The sequence below is a fragment of the Nothobranchius furzeri genome, chromosome 5 (assembly GCF_043380555.1).
Source record: "Nothobranchius furzeri strain GRZ-AD chromosome 5, NfurGRZ-RIMD1, whole genome shotgun sequence".
NCBI lineage: Eukaryota > Metazoa > Chordata > Actinopteri > Cyprinodontiformes > Nothobranchiidae > Nothobranchius > Nothobranchius furzeri.
Window position 1 is genome coordinate 34,028,913 of NC_091745.1, and position 21,219 is coordinate 34,050,131.

Consider the following 21,219-nt stretch of genomic DNA (forward strand, 5'->3'; position numbering starts at 1 on the left):
GTTTAAATGACCTTGTGGCTGAAGTTTGGTGCAACAAACATCTTTACATTTTTCATTACTGAAATTGGACTTTTCCTTTTTTGTACTTGAATCTTTGTATGGCCATGTCATATCTAAAATGTCTACAAAGACTGTTGTTTCTTTACACTGATGGAGGTTTTGCTGCTTTATTGTATGTTTTATTCAGAGTATGTATTTGGTGGTTTTGAATTTCTTTTATTTTCCTTTGAAGCTTTTGAGTGATAGGCTGTGTTTTCTGGATCACTATCATGGTGAAGTTGACATTATCTTGGCGAGTGTTTTGGTGCATCTTCAGGAGCTTTCAGGGTCATCTAAGGCCCTGTCCACACGTAGCCGGGGATCTGCCAAAATGTAGATATTTTTCTACGTTTTGGCCTGTCATCCACACGAAAACTGAGTTTTTTCACACGAAAACGGATCTTTTTAAAAACTCCGGCCAAAGTGAAGATCTGTGTTTTCTCCATTTTGGGTGTCTGCGTGTGGACAGGCAAAACCAGAGTTTTAAGGCCCGCAACGTCACTTTCCGCGACAAAAAAATGCTGACATCACGTGTGCAACCTGTGTTTACACTAGCTGACAGCATGGATGCCCTCAGAGTTGCGCTCGCTTTATCAATTGTCCAAGCGCTTTTTGCTTGTTTGTTTTTGCAAGCGGAATTACTGCTCCTTGCGGAAGACCACAGACGAAGGACGAGGTTAAGAACGGGGGAAGTACTGCCGCCTACAGGTCTGGCATGTCCTTAACAACGTATTTATCTGGGTACGTGTGGACGGAGTTTTGCTTTAAAACGAGGTGGTGTGGATGCAAGTTTTTGGAGGGGCGGATATTCGTTTTTAAAAAGACCCGGCTACGTGTGGACTAGGCCTCAGAATGTTGGTTCTCCAGCAGCTTTTGCTCCTACACAACCCTCATATCATCAAACTCTGACCCATTTGGTTTATTTTAGTAGAAACGCGATTATTTTATGGTTGGCTCCATGTATTCTGAATTCAATCTGCACCCAAAAGCAACATTCTTCTTTGCTCCGTCTGGTAGATATGTTCATTTCTAACAGCACTTCTCCACTAGCACCTACTCAGCATGGCTTCACTCTTTTTGGTGCTGTTCTATGGTTTTTTTGCACACAATGGGTACCAGGGTGACACTCCCTGTTTGGTATCGGCTTCACCTTGGTTGTACCGAGCCTGGCCAAAAACATGACAGTCACTGATTGACTTGGGTGTGGAGTCAGTGATGCTCCAGAATTTTTCTCCTCACCACCCACAGCCTTTTCTGTGGCCCTTTTTAGAAGACACACCATGCCGGTAAATCAGCGTAATACTGCCGCCACAGCGTGTCTTATGAACGCGCCATGGCGGCATGGCGATGCAGGAACGTTGCGGCATTTGTGCCATCACACTTGGTAGTAATATTGCTGCAACGCCAGACTTGGGAATGCATATTACAAATTGGCACAACGGAGGGAGGTGTCATGATCATGTGGGGAGTTACTGCTCAGCTCCAGCTGACAATGAAAGTAAACACGGGCCGTAGCTTTGGTTTTTTAAAACAGAACCAGCCAAGATAATAAACTGGAGTGACACAGAGCTCCAGGAGCTTCTCTTCATTAGAGCTGGAGCTCAGATCCGTTCGTGGGGACTGTGGAGGACAGACGTCTTAGGAGCAGATTGTCAGAAGAACTTAAGCTTGGCTTCAATCGTTGTAAAAAGCAAGTTATGTCCGAGTAAAACGGAAGTCCGTGATAGCGCAGAGACCACCCCATACCGCCTTTATATCGCCATTGTATAATCTTTTGTAAAAAGGACACGATAACGCCACGTTACCGCCATGGTCTGACCACCTATAAACAGCCTAAGGCTCCCTGATGCGGGCTCAGCGTTGTTTTATGAAGAGGCTGTTGTCTCTTCCTTTCAGAGTCTGCGGAAAAGCTACAGACTGAGCGGATTGTTCCACTTCCATGTTGCGTTTGTGTCACGTACAGATCATCTTGGGCTACTTTTCTGGCTCTGGAGGTGACCCAGCTATGACAAGCCTAGCCACTAGAGCTGTTTCACAATTGTAGTGGAAAACCATCCGAACTGTAGAGCAGAAGTGCCTTAGGCAACATTCTGTCTGTAGTATCATTTAAGAAAACTGATGAGCAGCTTTTATACCTCTTGATCACTGCTGTAACTATGTCCAGCTAGATTTAATTGTAAACTATTTTTGACAACATTTTTTTTAATTATGGTTGACAGGCCATACTGTGGGTTAACACCGGATGTGGTAATAGCTGAGAGACAGTCTGGCAAGACATCCTATACATGTGAATATATAGCCTGGCCACGGCCCATAGACAGAGCTCAGTCATGGTGTGGACTCTACGGTTGTCTTTCACACCGTCTCTGCATGCTATTGGATAACGAACAACGTGATGTACTCACAGCTACGGATGTCTGTCAGTGGGGCATTCCACCATACAATGTTGAGGAAGACGCAAATACATCGTTTTTCTAAATAAAGGGCTTAGGTACCTCTATCTGCTCTTGACTCAAAGAAAATCTTGCGGAGAAAAATAATGTTGCTTCTGCTAACGTAGTCTGGATTTGTAGGCTAGCCGAGAGGCATTCCCAACACACATGTCATGTTCTGTGTCCCCTTGGTCCCCAGCCCCCTCCTGTTTGTCCTCTGCGTTCTCCTCATGTGTCTCCTGGTGTTTCCCAGCTTCTCAGGTCTCCCCCAGTCACCCCTCTGTAGTTTTATTTTCTATAGGTTCAGCTTTTCATCTTATTAGTTCCCTTTAGTGTTTGTGTCCTTCCCCACTTGTTAATTAGACACTCTTACTCCTCTTGTCATTAGTTGTTTATCTTTGCCCTTAGTTTCTAGGTTTAGTTATTTAGTGTTTTTATAGGTTATGTTATCTTCTCCTCTGCTTGGTTTTCCCTTCCCATTTAGTTAATTGATTTCACCTGTCCTCCCTCTAGGCCTCACTCCTCACACCTGTCACCTGTTCCCCTGATTGCTTCCCTCTGTGTTAAAAGCCTGTCTTGTCCTTCAGTGTTAGTTGGGTCATTGTCATATGTGTTGCGTTGTTCGTTCCCCTCTCGAGTCTCTCCGAGTCCATGCTCAGTTGCGAGCTTTGTTAATTTTGAGTTTTCAAGTTTTTGAGTGTTAGTCTTATTTTGTGCTTGGGACTTTTCAGCACGTCCTCCTTAAATAAAGGAATTGTTTTTTCTTAAAACCTCTCCTGCCTTTGAGTCGTTCTGGGTACTTCTGCATTCTGGGTCAAACCTCCTCTCCTAAACGTGACAACAGAATTTGAGTACTAACTAACAGAAAGAGAACTTTGTTTAAAACGTTGTCTGGAGTCAACCCTGTCTGGACAATATCTTATGAACCACTTTAAACTCTTAGAAAACAATCACTACATGTGCACCTAGAACTGGTTAACTGTTGGAGTCAATCCAATTCAAGATGGCCACCACAGCTGCTGACCTTAGAAATCACAGTGTGGCTATAACTCAGTAGCTGAGATGGTTTTACAATGTTGCCCCTAAACATTAGTGGTGAAAGACGTGGGTTAACCTTTAGAGGCGATGCTTGACACATTAACTCATCATTTGTAAATATAAAATGTTATTATTTTTAAACTGGCACGAAAAGCAGCAGGTTATGTGTTGTTTTGAGGATTGCTAATCCTTTTGTAATGTACTATACTTTATTCAGCACTGAGCATATCATCATTGAACTGTTGAATTCTCTTTTTAATTGGTTTATTTTTGCTTTGTTTTGTTTACACTGAATAAATATCTCACAGCACTCACAATTCTCAATTTTAAAAGTGCTGTCTTTGAGTTCTGTCTCAAACGGATGTTTATACATCCCCTGGTTTCTTTTTTACCCCTCCAATAATAAAGTGTTCTTTCTGCAGGGTGCTTTGTGTATGTCAGTGTTGTGGGGTGTGCATGTTACTAAGTGAATTTGGTGCACAGAACATGTCTGCGCTTTATGTCAAAGGGGGGTCATTGAAAACCAGGTGTGCCAGCTTCTAAGGGCCTGTAATTACAGAGAAAACCCACATCAGACACATGAACTGTGCAAGCACAGACGTTCAAAGCAACGTCGTTTTTGTCATCTCCAAGTCTTTGAAACTCAAAGAACAAGTTCCTACTTGTTTGAGTATGAAAGTCGTCCACAGAGGAACACTTGAAGAGATGGTCGTCTCGCTGCTGATCTTCCTGCTTTTAAGATTCCCATTTGAAAGCATCTTTTAGCCCGAGGTTTAAAGGGTTTAAGTCTCTGCTGCCACTCTTGTGCTCCAGATTAAAACAGATTAGCTGTTTCACCCCTTTTCCAGGAAGTCTGTAGTCCCGTTGAAACATGATGAAAACATTGTAATCTTAAGATGCTGCATTTAAACTCACACGCGAATGTTAGGTGTATGAAAAGTGCTTACTGAATTAACATTTTGTCCTGGTGGGACATGTTATAATGAGAGTAACTATTTTTCTCTCTTCTGTGAATCATAATGATGGAATTTCTCACATGAGCAACTTGTTTCTCACCACTTGTGAGAATGTCTTCCTCACTCAGTCCCCCACCGTCCTCTTTGCAGTGCCTGGCAAAGCTACACTCTCTTAAACACAGAAACGGTGGTTCTCCCCCGTGGGCTCATTAGTGAGCCGGCCCGCACAGCCTGGGGAGCCTTGGAACAGACCATTGTGCTGGTTCCCGGAGGGGTGCCGGTTGATCCATTTAGCTGTTGCTCCATGCCGTCCCCAGGTGCTGACAACATGCTGTGATTTGTTATAATGTATTATTAGCTTGGTTGTTTAAGTTGTCAGTTATCATTAGAGCTCCCATGTGGTTGAATATGATGTGTTTGTAAACTGTTACCATAGATGGTGGCATATCAAATGATTTTGTCATGAAAGTATTAGCCAGTATTGGTACTTTTTGAGCCTTTTCTTTGTTTTTGGTGGTGGTAATGTCAGGCTGTAGCACTATCAGCTGTTCCACTGAAGGCTCTGCAGATTTTTGCTGTATTTATTTTCACATGGAGATAATTGTGCTAGATGGATCACCGTGCTCCTCAAATGCTCTCATTTACATATTGTTCAGCAGCAGAGAAGCTCTGTCTTCTCTGCCACTCAACACATTTAAAACAAAACCACATAAAGTTTCCTAATCTCTAAAAATCTGATCGTTGTTGTGTAACTGTTATAAAGACTGCAGGTGAGTGTGTGTGTGTGTGTCCAGCACAGGAAGAAATTAGCTTGTTCTTCTACGAATGATCACTTCCTGTTGAGGGTTTAGCATCTGCGGGAGAAAGGGTATGTTTTACGGTTTTATTTAAGACATGATGAGGATCTTCGCCCTTCAGTGATGATTTAAGCCTATTTTAGGTTTCTGCGTCAGCTCCACAAGGGAGAGATGCACATGCATCGACAGACATTGTGCTCTCAGATTTCTCCGTCTCCTGAGGAGTGTTGCAAAGCTATTCCCTGTCAGGCCAAAAGGGGGCGTAGCACTGTTCTGGGGTATCCGTATCCTGTCATGTATCTGGTCTGCGACAGTGTATTTACTCTTTGGAGTCAAAGTCTCCTCCCTTTCTGGACGGCTCTTGGATCCCCGGGAGAATGAAAACCTGAATGCAAGTCAACGGGGCTAAAAGAGTTATTTTCTAATCTGTTTTGCCTTAAGCCCTGGATCACACATATGCTGTACTTCAATTTAAATGGAGAGTAATAATGGGTGTTTTGACCATGCCAGTCATGTACTTTAAGATTTATTGGCTTGTAAAAATTCATAATTAGCATGACTACATCAATCAATCAAATCAGACATCGGCACGTCATATGTGACGTCACCACAGAAGCTCCTCTCCTCTAGAGTAGCTACTACTTACCACATGGCCAGATTTATGGTGGTTCATTCCTCCTGAAGAAAGGATTTGAAGTTCGCTGAACTTACAGCCATTTTCCCTCTGTTTTTCTCCATGTCTGGTTTCGTGAAGTACATTTGCAGTCCTGGACTTATTTTCCCACAAAACCTAAAATAGCGTTTCCCCTGTTTGAAAATAAGCACTTTCTTGGTATCAAAATATGTCTTTAAAATTCACGGATATCATATATGAAATCCATGGCACATAACAAACGAATTTAGAAAATAGCGTTTTTAGCCCCGTTGACTTGCATTCTTTTTTTTTTTTCACTTTTCCGGTGTAGCAATTAATACATATTAATTATGACCAATAAGATGTGATATTCAATATAAATATGAAATATCAATCTGATTGATCTTTGAATGTTTAATCAGAAGATTCTAGAGTTCTTTGCTTCTTTAGTAAACATAAACACACTTCATATTAATTCAGAGTCAGTATATCAGAGAATCAGAATCAGAGAAAGCTTTATTGCCAGCGCTCCAGCAAACCAGAGCATAGGAACTTGACTTCGCAGAACAGCCTGACCAGGGTTACACACACACATGTAGACAGAACAGATACAGGCAGACCACAAGAGCAGCCATAACGGCGCTCATTTCAATTAGATGAAAAGGGGATTACATGAGGAAAGTTGGGGGAGGGAAAAAAAGGTATACCAGAGTTACTCCCGGCAGGGTGTAGCTCTACTATGCAAAAAAAAAAAAGTTTACAACATGAGACTCCGATGGGGGTGGGTGTGGGGGGGTGGGTGTGGGGGGGGGGCTTGGATCCTGTTTCCTCAGTGGGAGCAGCCCTGTGTGGCGATCAGCCAACTGTATCCACAGGTGGTGGGAGATCTTGGGAGGAGCGCAGAGCACATTGAGTTCCTGCAGGTTGATTACCTCGCTAGGCAGAAGTCCACAATCTGTAGGTCGGGTTTTCACAGCATCTGTCTGCATTCCTTCCTTCGTGGGGGTTGTTGTTAGCAGCTCAAGGCTGCCTTGGCGTCAGATTTGGATAACAAGGCTTTGTTTGGGTCAGGCAGAGATAATTTTCCTCTCTGTCTTGAAGTCTGTATTGATCATTCAAGTCCTCCAGTGAAGCCAATTCAGGTTTTAAACATCTCCACACCATCCAGTGACCCTCTCCGAGATGACATCCATTTTGCGCACTAATACCGGTAACGCAGCAAGGACATTGTCCAGCTTACGATTCACCTCGAGTAACGTCCTAGTCTGTGAGGTCACCGCCCGGGCGGTGCTTTCCGTGGGTGCGGGTCGCACTCCAATCGCTCCCGACTTCCCAAATTTCCAGAGAAACAGATATCCTCCCACTCCGATCAGAAGAAATCCAGTGATCATCAAGCCAAATTTCCACATGTCTTCGACATCCTCAATGGACAACCGAGAGAGGCATACGATCCTCCAGACCTTCCAGTAATCGAGCGCATATCCCGTTGCGTGTGTCCCTTGAGGGCAAGTGGGAGCCCCCTCCTCTGTTCTCATCGTAGAAAAGATCTTATCAATCGTGTTGAATGACCATTTAATTAAATCCATTTCTAAAAAATAGGGATTTCCAGAAGAAATGCAGAGAAGCGCTCTGTAGGCAGACAGGACAAAGAGCCTTGTGAAAAAAGATAAGGGAGCGAAAGCAGAAGCGTCTGTACTCTGTGAGTTAAAAAAATGAATTTAATTATTTTTCCTAAACTAATGATACATGACAAAATATAAATAATGAGATGTGATGTGGTGGATGTGAGGTGTTGTGATGGAAGCTAGATGTTGTAGCAACCGTTCTTTTTATCTGAGAGAAATTGTGAAATCTGGTTGTAAAAGAATTTGTTGTTTGTTTTAAACTAGAGTTGTTTATTTATAAACCTCATCAGACACCAGTATGCAGGCTTACGATACCCTTCGGTCCGGAGGGTTGCTGTCAGTGTGGTGAGGTCACCGGACGTCGAAACCACGATACTCAGAGATTAGTACTAGCTTCCTCTGAGTTCAGCTTCCCCGGCCATGAGATGCATGCCGGTAGAGCCCTGCACGGGCCTAAAATCTGAGCCCGTGTCCGGCCCGGCCCGAGGGGGTGGAGCCCCAGCCCGACCCAGCCCGAAAAGGTTTTCAGGATTCTCTGGCCCGGCCCGAGCCCAAGCCCGACTTTTTTTTAACCAACTAAATGAAAACAAAGTGTGTCAATCCTGACCAATGTGTTAAAAGATGTGCAGGATCCGAGCGTCGCAGAAGCGCATGCGGGAAGCTTCCTCCCACTGAAGCGAGTGTTTTCCAAACCCTGTCTCTCAGAGAGACTTGTCACTTAGAAAATGTTCCCTGATTATGAAACTTTGGCTGAATAGCGCTTGTTCCTGTCTCCAATGTGCGACACATCCAGGAGCCGTCTGAGGAGAATCCCAGAATCTCACATCCTCTTCAGCTCATGAGCGCCTATGATTACGCACAAGCGTGACCCAACCCGGTCTCACAGTAAGACTGGGTTGGAACTGTTCAGGTTTACGCAGACAATCTTCACATAGAATTGACTTACAGATATAAAATTAATTCAGTAAAATATAAAGCATTTTATTTAAATATCCATTCATTATTTTACAAGCACAGAGAGCGGCATCAGATGGATGGAAGAGCCGCGGGTTGCCGATCCCTGCTCTAGTTCAAGATATCATTAAAATTCCAAAAGTGCTGAAAAGATTAAAAATGGGGCTTTCCGTGCATATACAATACATTACGGTAGCCACCGGGATTCCCTGTCTTGAGCGCAACAAACCACAACACAGATTCAGAGACGTGCGAGTTTGTCATCCAAAATGCTCCGTTTTATAACTTTTGAATGGTTGATCAGATTCAAATAATTCCAACGGTTCCTAAAAGTACATAAAAGCAGCTTTCCAACGATCTATAGCATGAAGCAATCAGAGTTAGAGAAAATATCGCTACGAGGGGAAATCCTGCTGTACAGCCTGATTGAAATGGAGCGCAGCGCTGCGGTGAAAGCGGATAACCTATAAAATGACATGTTGAGGACGCAAACTCAATACATCTCTTTTATTGTGAGGTAATAATTTCTCAGAGTTTTGCAGTTGCGGGCGGGAGTGGACATGCATGCTGCAGGTGCGGGCGGGAGTAGACATGCACGCTGCAGTTGCGGGCGGGAGTAGACATGCACGCTGCAGGTGCGGGCGGGAGTGTAACACACACATTGCGGTTGCAGGCTGTAATGGTCAGAATTTCAGCGGGATGAAGAAAACAGTCCCGCACAGGGCTCTACTGCTGCGTTTAAGTGTTTTAATTTTTTTAATGATTTTGAATAAAAATAAAGGCGCCCGGCCCGGCCCGTGTCCGAGGTAATTACACAGTCGTTGGCCCGAAGCCCGGCCCTCGGGCCGTCGGGCCGGGCTGACCCGAGGGCCTAGGGCTTCAGTGCAGGGCTCTACAAGCTGGGGTCTGCAGATCAGGTGTGGAGTAGCTCTGAAAAGAGCTGTTGTGTCTGTAATCACCTACAGTGTCGCAGAAAGGTTTTGACTTAAGGTCAAATGAGTTTGTTTCAAAAGAGGCTTCTTTCCCGATTTGGGCTCAGCTGGAAACTGATTTACTCGGAAAGTAATTCTTGTTTTATTAAACTACTTTGTTATGATTTCTGGCGTATTCTGGCAAATCAGAATTTGACACGTTTCTGAGTATTTACCAACATCCCTCAGAAAGCCGCGCCTTCCTTCAGATTCAAGATTCTTATTGTAATGTATATAAGTGTAGACAATGATTAACTTGTTAAATCAAACACATACTGATTTGTGATATAAATGGATAATTGTAAGAACAATATTAATTTCAAATTAATTGGTTTAAGCACAGATTATTCAAACATTTCATTTAAACATCTTGTTCATTCATCACATATGATTATTTAACTTATAACTATAAAATCGTGGAGTCTTCACTTATGCAGAGTGAAGAATGTTGACGTCTGGCGTTCATAAAGTGATTGCAGGAACCTTGGGTGAGAATGTTTGTTTGAATGTTTTGTCTTCATGGAATGTCACCACACACTGAGCAGAAACTTCTGGGTTTAGAAGGCCAAACAGAAAGTGGATTTATTTCTGTAGATGAAAGGTTATTATGTTGGTCAATATAAAGGTGAAAATTGACCCTTTTGGACGTTATACTGGGGACCCATGGTCCGGAAGTAGATGGGTGTGACTTAAGACTAATTTATACTTCTCTGTCTGTGTGGGGACGCACGTGCGCAACACTATTATTTGTCCTTTTGAGGGTTCTCCAACAGGCTTGCTAGGACAGACGGAGTCGAGCTCTCTTTTCTAAACATCCGTCAAATGAGATGGAGAATGCAAGCACCGCCATTGCGCCCTCAAAAACATAAAGAGAGCTGAAGATATCTAGCAGCAGACACGGAGCAGCTTGAAGAACATCTCGTGGAAAAACTCTAGAAACATGAATGTTTTATTCTCCCATGACTGTAGAAGTGAAAAGATATGCAGCAAGCGTTTTATTCGTTGACTGAAATGATGGGAAACGTGGGTTCAGAGGTGGTGAGCGCATGAAGAGGTGGAGGAGAATGAGGGACAAAATTGTCCGTGTTAAAAAGTCTCTGAAATACAAAAAACACAATATAAACACAATAGTTAATGTACCATGTTGGACCGGATACGTGACAGGACACCACAGCACAGCGCTACGCCCTCCGTTGTCCTGGCGGGGAATTGCTTTGCAACACTCGCCAGGAGACGGAGAAGTCTGAGACTAAAAGGTCTCTGTCAGTGCGTCTCTCCCTCGTGGAGCTGACAGAGATGTAAAAATTAGGCATTAAAAGTCACCACCACTAACTAGAACTGCAGCTGGTAACCAGAACAGTATTACTGTGGCTCGCGGTTCATCGACAGCCTGTCAGTTTTGTTCTTAATGCAACATTTTATGGACGGATAAAGGTTGGCAGCTGGGAACCGGGTAGCTCCAGCCCAGTTTCTGGTCTGGGAATGGGCATGGGACTCTTGATCATCATACAGACATAAGTAAATTCCTAACATTCTTACATGGACATGTTCTGTCATCCTTCCTCACGTTGCTTAACATTCACTAATGAAACCCATTTTAAATATTAGTCCTGTTTTGTCAGATATTTGAAAATTCCAGCCATGTAGCAGAGAGACCCATTAAACCTTACCTCACCCCATATTATTCTATGGTAGACAAGGATTCAAACATTCTTCAGCTGCAGTAGGCGAATGATCAGATTAGAACAACTCTACAGAGTTTCAAAGTTTTAATCATAAAGTTTCTTATAAAAAAAAATAAGGTTTTATAATATTTACAGTTGAGATTTCCTCTCAGGTTCCCTTAAACACAGGTGTTTGTTCTAGATTGACAAGAATGGCAAAAGGTCATCGCTGTCACCTGAGTGACGTTTACAGAATTACCATGAGACCTGGCCTTGTCTCACTTTTTATTTTTAGACTAAAGTTAACTTTATTTTGAAATAGTCTCTATTGTGTCTTGTATCCAGGGAGAGTTGTGTGTCAGTGATGTAACACAGTGAAACACAATAATAAACCGACGGAGGCAATCACTTCTGTTGTACTTCCTGTCTCCATCCACAATGAGTTTTCTGGAAAAACTAATTTCCTCAGCCATGGAGAATTCATTAGCTTGGTCCCATTGTCTGAGCAGACACTGTGGTGTGTGTGTGTGTGTGTGTGTGTGTGTGTGTGTGTGTGTGTGTGTGTGTGTGTGTGTGTGTGTGTGTGTGTGTGTGTGTGTGTGTGTGTGTGTGTGTGTGTGTACATGCAGCATACATAAAGCATATACACACAAACACACACACACACACACACACACTAATACATGCTGATCCATGCACACTTGCAGGCCCAGTTATTGTTGAGATGCTGTTCCTGGCTAATTTAATTTTCACGTCGTGATTACGTTAGTTCTTTGTGATTTTCTGCCTTTTGCTCCGTTCAGTTTTCCAGTAATTGATTTTCAGGTTGGTAACTTGTCAATAACAGCCCAGGAAAAGTGGGTCATTGTTCGTTTTAAGTCACACCTAACTGAAAATGCAAATGAACATCATTAGTGTTTTATTTTGTAAAGATTATTCTCATAAAAGTTGTCACACAGATTTTTGTTACTGTTTTCCTTTAGAAAAATGCAAAGTCAGCATATTTGTCTTACAGGATGACGCCGTTTCTCATCACATGGCTGTGAAAACCATCGAGAACATCTTCGCGACTGATTCTGGCCTCTCTCAACATTTGGCCACTACAGAGATGGGCTCGGCCCTCTGGTACCTGTTCACTCACTCCACTGTGGAGGCTGTCAGAGTCACCGCAATCTCTGTGAGTTTACATGTTTACTTAAACTCAAGGGTGTCATGACCATCTGTCAGAGCAGAGAATAGTTTGTGGGGCGGCTACTCATGCTGACTCTGGGAGAGTTTAGCCTGTGGTGAGGCGTCAGATGCCCCTCTATTCTTTTTCATTAGAAACAATTAGGGTTGTCACGATGTGAAAATTTAACCTCACGGTTATTGTGACCAAAATTATCACGGTTTTCGGTATTATCGTGGTATTTTTTTTAAACGTGTTATATTTTCAGACAACTAAATAAACCCTGTATATCAGGAAAATATTGTCCTCAGTTTGTGTCTAAATTTTGCCTAAAATGTGTTATTTTGTAATAATGTTGTTTATTTGTTTACATTTTTCCCCTTTAGTCTTTAAAATACCAGTATTTGCCCATAACTTCTTATTTTTTGTCTGTGTGATGTCATCCCTGTTAAAATATTAGATCAGACGATATTCAGTACTCAAGTAGCCTTCTAATCAGATACTTTTTTTACCCTTACTTGAGTAATAATCCCTATATCAGGAAAATATTGTCCTCAGTTTGTGTCCTTCCAGTGAGCTTTGCAGATTTGGGAAAATGTCATAAATTCATAATTATTCTCGGAGAGAGACCAACTCTTATCTACCCCTGGGAGCCCCGTAATGCATAGCGTCATTTCAACATGGTAGTGTCCGCGACACGGTTTATATGCAGGTAGCGGCGCTGCGGCTGCTTTATATAGTGACTCGTTGCATTCTCCCTCAACCCAAATCCTCGGATCACGCATTTTAGCTAAAACGCTAACGTTAACTTGCCTTGCGTTGACTGTAGAGTTGTGAGTGATGGTCACGCAGATGTGTCATGAGATTTGAAGCGTTGCTGCCTTTCACAGACACTTTTTCTGCACGTGCTGCAAACAGGATAGCCGTCTTCTATCAACTGTCCCTCGGCATTCTTCAAATATCCAAAAAAATGCCCATACTTCCCACTTTGTCTTCTTTGAGGGATAATAAATGTCCTGAGCGCTGCCGTCTCCTCCTTTGGTCATTATTTCAGCTTTAGCTTCAAGAAAGTTTTGGTTGTAAACAACAAAGTGCGCATGTGTTGCCGGCAACTTCAGCAGATGATACGGTGGCTGGTAAGGGTCACCACGCCTACACCGCGGCCACGGTAAACCCACCGAGATAATATAGTTTTTTAAAAACAATACAGTTATTATTATTGTCAACTTTTTTACCGGGGTTTCCCGCTACACCGGTTACCGTGACAACCCTAGAAGCAATGCATCCAACACAGTTACCTCAAGTAGAGAAAGACATTTCAAACAGGTATTTAGAGAACATTTCAGAATGTTTGAACACATTAGCTTGCTTGTTGCTTTCTTTAGGAGAAAATCCACAATAACTATGAAGATTTAAACTTTTGTTTTGAAATGGTGAGCAGCAGCGACAAATATACGTATTTTTAAATTCTGATTATTTATTTACCCGTTAATTGTATGATTTTTGTTGTGTTGTTCATTCATGTCTAAATAAACTAAAAGATGAATGAATGGTCAGTTGCAAATAACAATAGCCTGAAGGGGGGTCAGTGGAGGGGACAGAAATTTTCTAGGGCTGGCAATGCCCCCCCCCCCCCCCCCCCCTGTGTAAAGGAGCTAAAACAAACACTAATTAGTGAGAAAAGAAGGAAAGAACACACATTACTTACTGGTTTACTGACCCTCTTATGATAAAGTAATCCGTCACCTTCTGGTTAATCCCACAATTATTAAAATAAATGGGAAAGAATCTGTTTTTTTAATGTGGCGGTGTAACTCTACCCACCTTTCAGAATCAGGACAGCTGTATCAGACCACAGAGTGTGATGTCACTTTAAAACCAGAGCGGAGTGAATTACGTTGCTGGTTATTTGTTACACGTCTCCTCGTCTTAGTTTTAACCCAACACCAGAGACTTGGACGCAACATGCTGCGTTTACAGGAATCAGACGACTCGCTGTACGTTACCTCTTCAGGTGCACACTCATTCATTGTTTTATTTCTCCAGGCTCTTTCAAGGCTGACCCGGTTGGATCCAGCAGTGTTCCTGTCAGTGATGGACACCTGTGGCCCTGCAGCCATCTTGGAGGGCATAGGTGGAGCAGGGGCCAGGGTACAGCAGCACCTTCTCACTGCTGTGGCCTCTGCCTTACTCACCTCACACATCCAGACCAATCGCATCACACAGAGCCGGGTATTTACACCTCATCTGTAGAACAAGGCCAGACGCCTTCAGACAATAAACCAGCTAAGATGCACATCCTGTTGTTATGTTGTGCTGCTAAAATGGCTGCGGTGATGTTTGACAGGCTGTACTGATGATTTCTAATGAGGACAGTTTGATTAGGACAGGTCTAGTGGGTGATGGTACTGATGAAACCGTTCCACACGTAGCGGAGGAATGAAAACACTCATCAATAATATAATCATCATCATCCATCCTCTGTCTGGCTTTGTTGGCGCGCCTCTTTCTCCTTTTTTCCTCACAGTTCATGAACTAAATCTGAACTGTGAATGAACTAATTTGTTAGGAATAACTTATTCAGTTTTTCAGAAGACAGCCCATCCAGTGTGCTAATCTTGGCAAAGCAGACCAGCTGAAATTGATTTGAGGGTTTTTAAACTTGGAGTCTAGAATTGGTAATTGACTCTGAACTGAATGTATTTGCATTGAGCATTTCCAATTTAACACTAGAATACAAACTTAGTACTTCAACTCTGCTCTAATTATGAGCTGATATGCAGTCACCCCTCCCCCTCTCTCCCCTGGCACAAAGACAGAGAGTCCAAGAGTTTGTTTACACAGAGCTGTGTGTGTGTGTGTGTGTGTGTGTGTGCGCGTGCGCGCGCGTGCGTGTGTGCGTGTAACAGCACAGACTCTAATTTGTTGAGTGTGTCAGTATCTGGGCTAATTGGCTGAATGAAAATGCTGCAGCCTTCCACTTCAGCAAAGCATTCTGGGTTGTGGGGAGGGACTTATCAGCTAAACACACACTGCTGAGCTTTGAAATTAATTAACTTGGTGTGTTGCTCCGCAAACACACAAGCATGCTTCCACATTTGGAAGTGTCTCTCTCTCACACACACACACACACACACACACACACACACACACACACACACACACACACACACACACACACACACACACACACACACACACACACACGCTGAGCTGGTGATAATGGTGGCGCTAATGAATCCCGGTCAGTCGTGATTGTGTGTTTTCCACCAGTGACGTGCTGAGTGAACGGCTGAAGCAGGTTTCGGTTTATGATGAAACGGAACCTGAGATGATTTTATTTTAGTTTTATTGTGTTTTGTACTTTTTTACTTATGATTTAAACACCTACTTTCTTCTTCTCTTTTTAACAAACATTTATGTTTCAACCAACCAACTACTGGATTAAGATTTGTAACTAGAATGTATTCTTTTTAAAACTGATAGACTTTACTGTAGATATTAGACCTTCTAAAAACGTTTCCGTTGTGTTTGTGTGGCAGGATCTGGTGTTGAAGGTGCTGCGCTGCCTAGAAAGCCCGTCGACTCTAACGAGAGCGAAAGCATTACTGCTGCTTCTGCTGCTGATGCAGAACAACACACACACTCTGCTTTACTGCTGTCAGCACAGGTAAACACCACACATCCACACACACACACATAGGGCAGCCACAGTGTATGCCTCCCAGTTATACATAATTACACGTTGTTTTCTCTCCTATTTAGAAAACTTGACATGAGTTGTTTTATTTGACGAGGTTATTGACAACTAGAAACCGACCTCTGTGAGCGATTACATTTGATTAGTTATCATTTTGCAGATAGTCACACAGCCCTAAGTGAAATCAGTCTCTAGCTGGGTGGGTAATGTGGCCTAAAATCCTGTCACAACATCTGGGGTTTTATTTAGATCCACCGTAAAAGTCTACTCAAAACTAAAGGGTAATATAGCGGTGACTCTCGGGCATTTGCTCTCATTCTCTTAGAAAAACAGCAAACCTCTAGCCTAGTGAACTAGACCAAATTCTTGCTTTGCAAAGTTTGGTCTAGGCCAGTGTTGCCAGATCCAAAATCCCACAATATCGTACAGAAAGGCCTAAATTATCATTTTTCAGTACAAATTATCGTACATTATAAATTTGATAACAACGTTCTATAAACGACTTCTCACTCCAATATAATATAACAAAGAAGGTGTTTTATATTGCCCTGTTTAATAAACATCTTTAAAACCAGTAATATAATGCCTATAAACATGCAGAGTGTGTTGGCACCACTCTGTCCTATTTATGTCATTTCTACATAGGTTAAAAGCACGCGACAAAACATCACAGCAGTGGAAAAACTGACCCAATAAATGACAAAGCAGCCTACTCACCTAGTTGCTGATCTCGATCTCCATCTGATTCACTGTCTGTTGCAGCAGAATGCCTTTAATCACCTGTACTAAGTGGTCTGTGCTTCTCATTGCAATGTTGTGCTCGGCTAAAAAGCCACATAGCTTGATTTCAGCATTTTTCACATAATTTTCAAACTTCTATTTTTCATTAGTTTGCTGGAGACATTTAAGTATAGATGTCTGGTTTGGCGCAATGCATTTTACCCGTTCTTTGTGTTTAGCTCCCTTTGCGTGAGAACAGTGATTTCTGATACCATCTGGAGGTTGCAGCAACGACAGAAAGCCTTGGTTTCGTTCCCCGTAACAGGTGCAAGCCATCCTTTGAAAATAGGGTCCAACTCCCACGCAGGACGATAAACTTGTGTCCGGTGTTGCTTTGCTTTACCTTCATCCGTCCCTTCTCTGGTTAGAAGCCATTGTCTCGTCGCTCAGTCCTCCTAGATTAGACTTAACTCGGCGCGCTCGCAGGCAAACAGCAAAAACTGGCGGGCCACTGCCACATTATATAACCTTACAGTTTCTCGCGAGAGTAGGCCCTATCGATGTGATTGGGCTATTTATTGTACAGATCCAGAGTCAGTTTTTGTAATAGACACAATAGCATAAACCTGTGAGCACTGAGGTGAAATCTGACTTCAGAACAGTTTCAAATTATGTAATTGACTTGAGAAAGCCACAGCAAACGACGGTGATACTAGATGCAATGTGAAATTATCGTACATTTGAGGATTTTTGAAACTATTGATCGTACATCGTACAGAGCCCAAAATTATGGTACAAATACGATAATTATCGTACATCTGGCAACACTGGTCTAGGCATGCTCCATTGGAACCTCCTCAGCTCCTACCAGGACTCTGGCTAGCCATTCACAGCTCTCTAGAGGGGTTTCAAACACATAAAGAGCTGTGATTGGTCCATAATGGTGGGCCAATCATAGTGCTCTATCTGCTTAGTGAACAAATCACAGAGCTTTATCCGCTTTGTGGGCCAATCAGGGCACTCTATATGCCTGGTGGGTGGGATGATGCAGCAGAGTGAAACAAGAGTATGTCACATTCTTTGTCCAGTGGAATGCGGAGATCATTTGAAAGACAACGGTAGAACCCGCCCCACAACCGAGAGCCGTCAATGGAGCATGGCCAGACTAAATAATACATTTATTTAGTCTGGCTTGCCAGACTAGCAAACCTCACCTCTTACGTGCACAATTTACAAATGGAACGATGTTGTATAAATGTTGTGTCATTGAAGCAAGTAGTGAATGGAAGGAAACACTCAGAGACTAAAGACAACACTGTTCAGACATCAGCCATTTAAACAGCAGCCTATAGAGGAAACGCTCGTTTTAGGCTGCTTTTATGACGCATGCTAATGTCATGTTAAAGCAGCCACCACCATTTGGCACAGGCCGACGTGCGGCCGTAACCAGAGAACTCACCTCGCGATTGTTACTACTAAAGTCAACCCATTCGTGCCAATCTTTCTGATATCTGTTCTCTAGTCCAGCTGACCAGGAACTTTACTATCTGGTCACATTCACCTATTCGTTCATGCACTCACACACTAAAATCGGGGCTACATGGGGTTTAGTGACTTGCTCAATAGCTGTAGCCCGGTGAGCCTTCCTATATATGTGAATACAAAGTCTGGCCATGACCCACAGGCAGAGCTCAGTCGTGGGGCGGGATCTGCAGTCTCTGCATGCTATTGGGCAACAAACAACGTGACAAACTCACCTCTACAGATGGTAAATGTCCTGTATTTGATATAGCGCCTTCTAGAGTCATAGAACCCCCCAACGTGCTTTACAAAACAGCCAGTCATCCACCCATTCATATACTGGGTGTGATGAGCCTCATCGGCTGCCCTGGGGCACTGACGGAGGTGAGGCTGCCGTACACTGGCTCCACCTGCCCCTCTGACCACCACCAGCTGGACGTGTGGGCTAAGTGTCAGTTCAGATTCATGGAACGAGTGTTTGATATATGGAGTATACGTGAGGCTCCGCCCACCTCTAGCAGCCACAGAACGTAAAACTTCTTGTGACCTTCTCAGTTCTGCAGCAGACCTGCAAACTGATAACCAGATGCACGCTGAAGCCTTGGTCTTAGAATAGTCATTTTATTTTGTGCCTTTTTTACATTCCCGCTGTCCTGAGACCTACACTCGTCGGACAGCCTGTCGGACAGCTGGCTAAGTGTTTGGCTGAGAAGTACGTGTTCACACACAGTTAGGGATTTCCTTTACTCATTCATCTATGTCACCTCATCCACAACAGAGTCACCTGGTTTGAATACGCTCAGAAGGAGCTCAAACCTTTGGAGGAACTTTTATTTGGGGTTTTGAGCTGAACCCAAGCCACAATGAGAGGACAGCTGCTGTCCTTAACACCAGCATCGGGTTGAGATGCTTTTGTTGGGGTTATTAGGAGCGAACAATTCGTAAGCTTTAACTTACTTTTGGATTCTTCAATAAATTCTGTAAATATGGAACTATTTACTAATTTATTAATTAATTAAGATATTCTTAGATTTCTTCGGGGCACCACCCTTTAATTAGAAAGGGAAATGAATCCAAAACTCTTATCAGTCTTTCTTGAAGTTCGTAGAATCCTCGGAGCAGAGACTTCTCTTCGACACAACAAAGCTACTGGACACAAAAATCTGAATTTTATAACATTTAATTAACAATTTGTCAAATGAATAAACAGTGGAATAGATGAATAATAACCGTGTGATATGATTGAAGATGGATGTGTTTGCATGTGATGGAGGATGTATGAATGGGGTCCTTTGTTCTCACAAAGGAGTAGTGTGTGTGTGTGTGTGTGTGTGTGTGTGTGTGTGTGCGTGTGTATGGATTCAAAATGGAGTCTTGAATACAAGATGGCTGACCCCTTTGTCTGGCTAAAGTGTGGGTGGCAACTTGCACTTTAACTTCCAAAGCACTTAGAATCAGTAGTAACTTAACCTTAAATCACTCAAAACATTTCAAAAGATCATGAAACAACACAAAAGATTAATCACAAATTAATATCTTTTAGTTTCAGCCTGGCCATGACAGAAACCATTTTAAGATACCAAACAATGATCAATATGCAGTTTATTCTTTCAAAATGACCCGACGGACGTGTTTGGGACGAAAGAGGAAAACACGAAGCTACTTTTTAAGCAATAGCGCGGTTTTATTGCTTATTCTGGACTATAGAGTTAACGGAAGAAGAAGGAGAGAGAGAAAGAGATGAGTTGCTGATCACCAGAAGAGCGAGGCGTCCCTCCCTCTTTGATTTGACGGTTCTCCGTGTTTCTCCGCAGCTTTCGGCGTCGTCCGTCGGTTTGATGCTTTCTCCGTTGTTTGGCGTTCACGAGTGTTTCTCCACGGGCTGGACAGAGACAGCAAAGTTTCTTTCTGTGCTGAGTTATAACTTACAGCGTGCTTGATGGAGTTGTTGCTTTCCTCCGCAGTTCTGTGTCCTCAAACATCAGCTGGAGGGGAGCAGAAACGAGCAGATCTGATGGGCTTGCAGTTTAGTTTCCAGCAGTTCCGTGGGCTCAACTTGGGCACTTAGAGCTTCCGCGTGCTCAAGTTGTCGGAGCGTTGACAAGCGTGTCCTTACCGCCAGGTATCCTGGGCAAAAGAACAAGGATTCTTTGTCTCTGCTGAAGATTTATGGTCTTAGTTCGCGGGAAAAGCTCCACGGCTTCCCGCACATGCGCAGAACGTGTTTCTGGTACTAGGCGGTGACGTCATCACAATGCTTCCGTGTGCAAAGCATCATGGGAAATGAAGTTTCTTGGCGCTGATGTGATTATTTGCTTTTCAGAGCAATTTAAGCACAGTCATTTTGGAGAAAATCACTGCATAGTAATTTCCTCATGAGGTCAGACCCTCAACATTCCCCCTTTTGGTTTCGGGGATCGCGCCCAAAGCTCGATCGTCGGAAGCACAGATGGGTTTGTTCCTCATGAACGTAGGTCGACTTGATTGTCGGAAGCACAGGTGGGTTTGTCCCTTAGGACGTTGGTCTCCTTGGACGCCTTTGTCTTTGGTCTTTGTCTTGGATCCTGGCGCCTTTGGTCTTTGATCCTGGTCAGGCACAAAGAGGATAGGAAACGGGATAGTCCCCAACGCGCATAACGAGAAGAAGCCACTCACGCAGGTGGTACGCAATGATGATGTCGTCCATGCGAGAGGTAGTAGTGTAGAAGGAGGAAGGTCGGTGGGCGGTTAACTCCACGAGTGGACACAAAGGCATTTCACCGCCGGCCATACAGTTCAGTTTATGGAGCACGCGGTGATGTACGAGGTCCATAGTTCGCAAACGCGCATTGACCTATGTGGTCCCAAGATTCCCCCCTTTTTGGTCCAAAGGGTGGATCAGGACAGTCTTTGGGCTAAAACAAGGACCATAAAACTAAGAGGTACTACAATGTGCTGGTGCGTCAGACAGAGTCATTGACAGACTGAGCTGGGCCGGCACATAACCACTAGTTAAGATGT

At 43.3% G+C, this 21,219-nt stretch overlaps 1 protein-coding gene across 7 annotated transcripts in view; it reads left to right on the forward strand.

The window, feature by feature from the left end:
• The window catches only part of LOC139061563 (serine/threonine-protein kinase ULK4-like), a 191,863-nt gene that overhangs the window by 55,554 nt on the left and 115,090 nt on the right, over positions 1 to 21,219 (forward strand). For all 7 annotated transcript variants that reach the window (XM_070551584.1, XM_070551589.1, XM_070551588.1 and 4 more), the window contains 3 exons: positions 12,126 to 12,287; positions 14,325 to 14,510; positions 15,821 to 15,948. In XM_070551584.1, the coding sequence (XP_070407685.1) occupies positions 12,126 to 12,287; positions 14,325 to 14,510; positions 15,821 to 15,948 (476 nt within the window). The remainder of the gene's footprint in view (positions 1 to 12,125; positions 12,288 to 14,324; positions 14,511 to 15,820; positions 15,949 to 21,219) is intronic.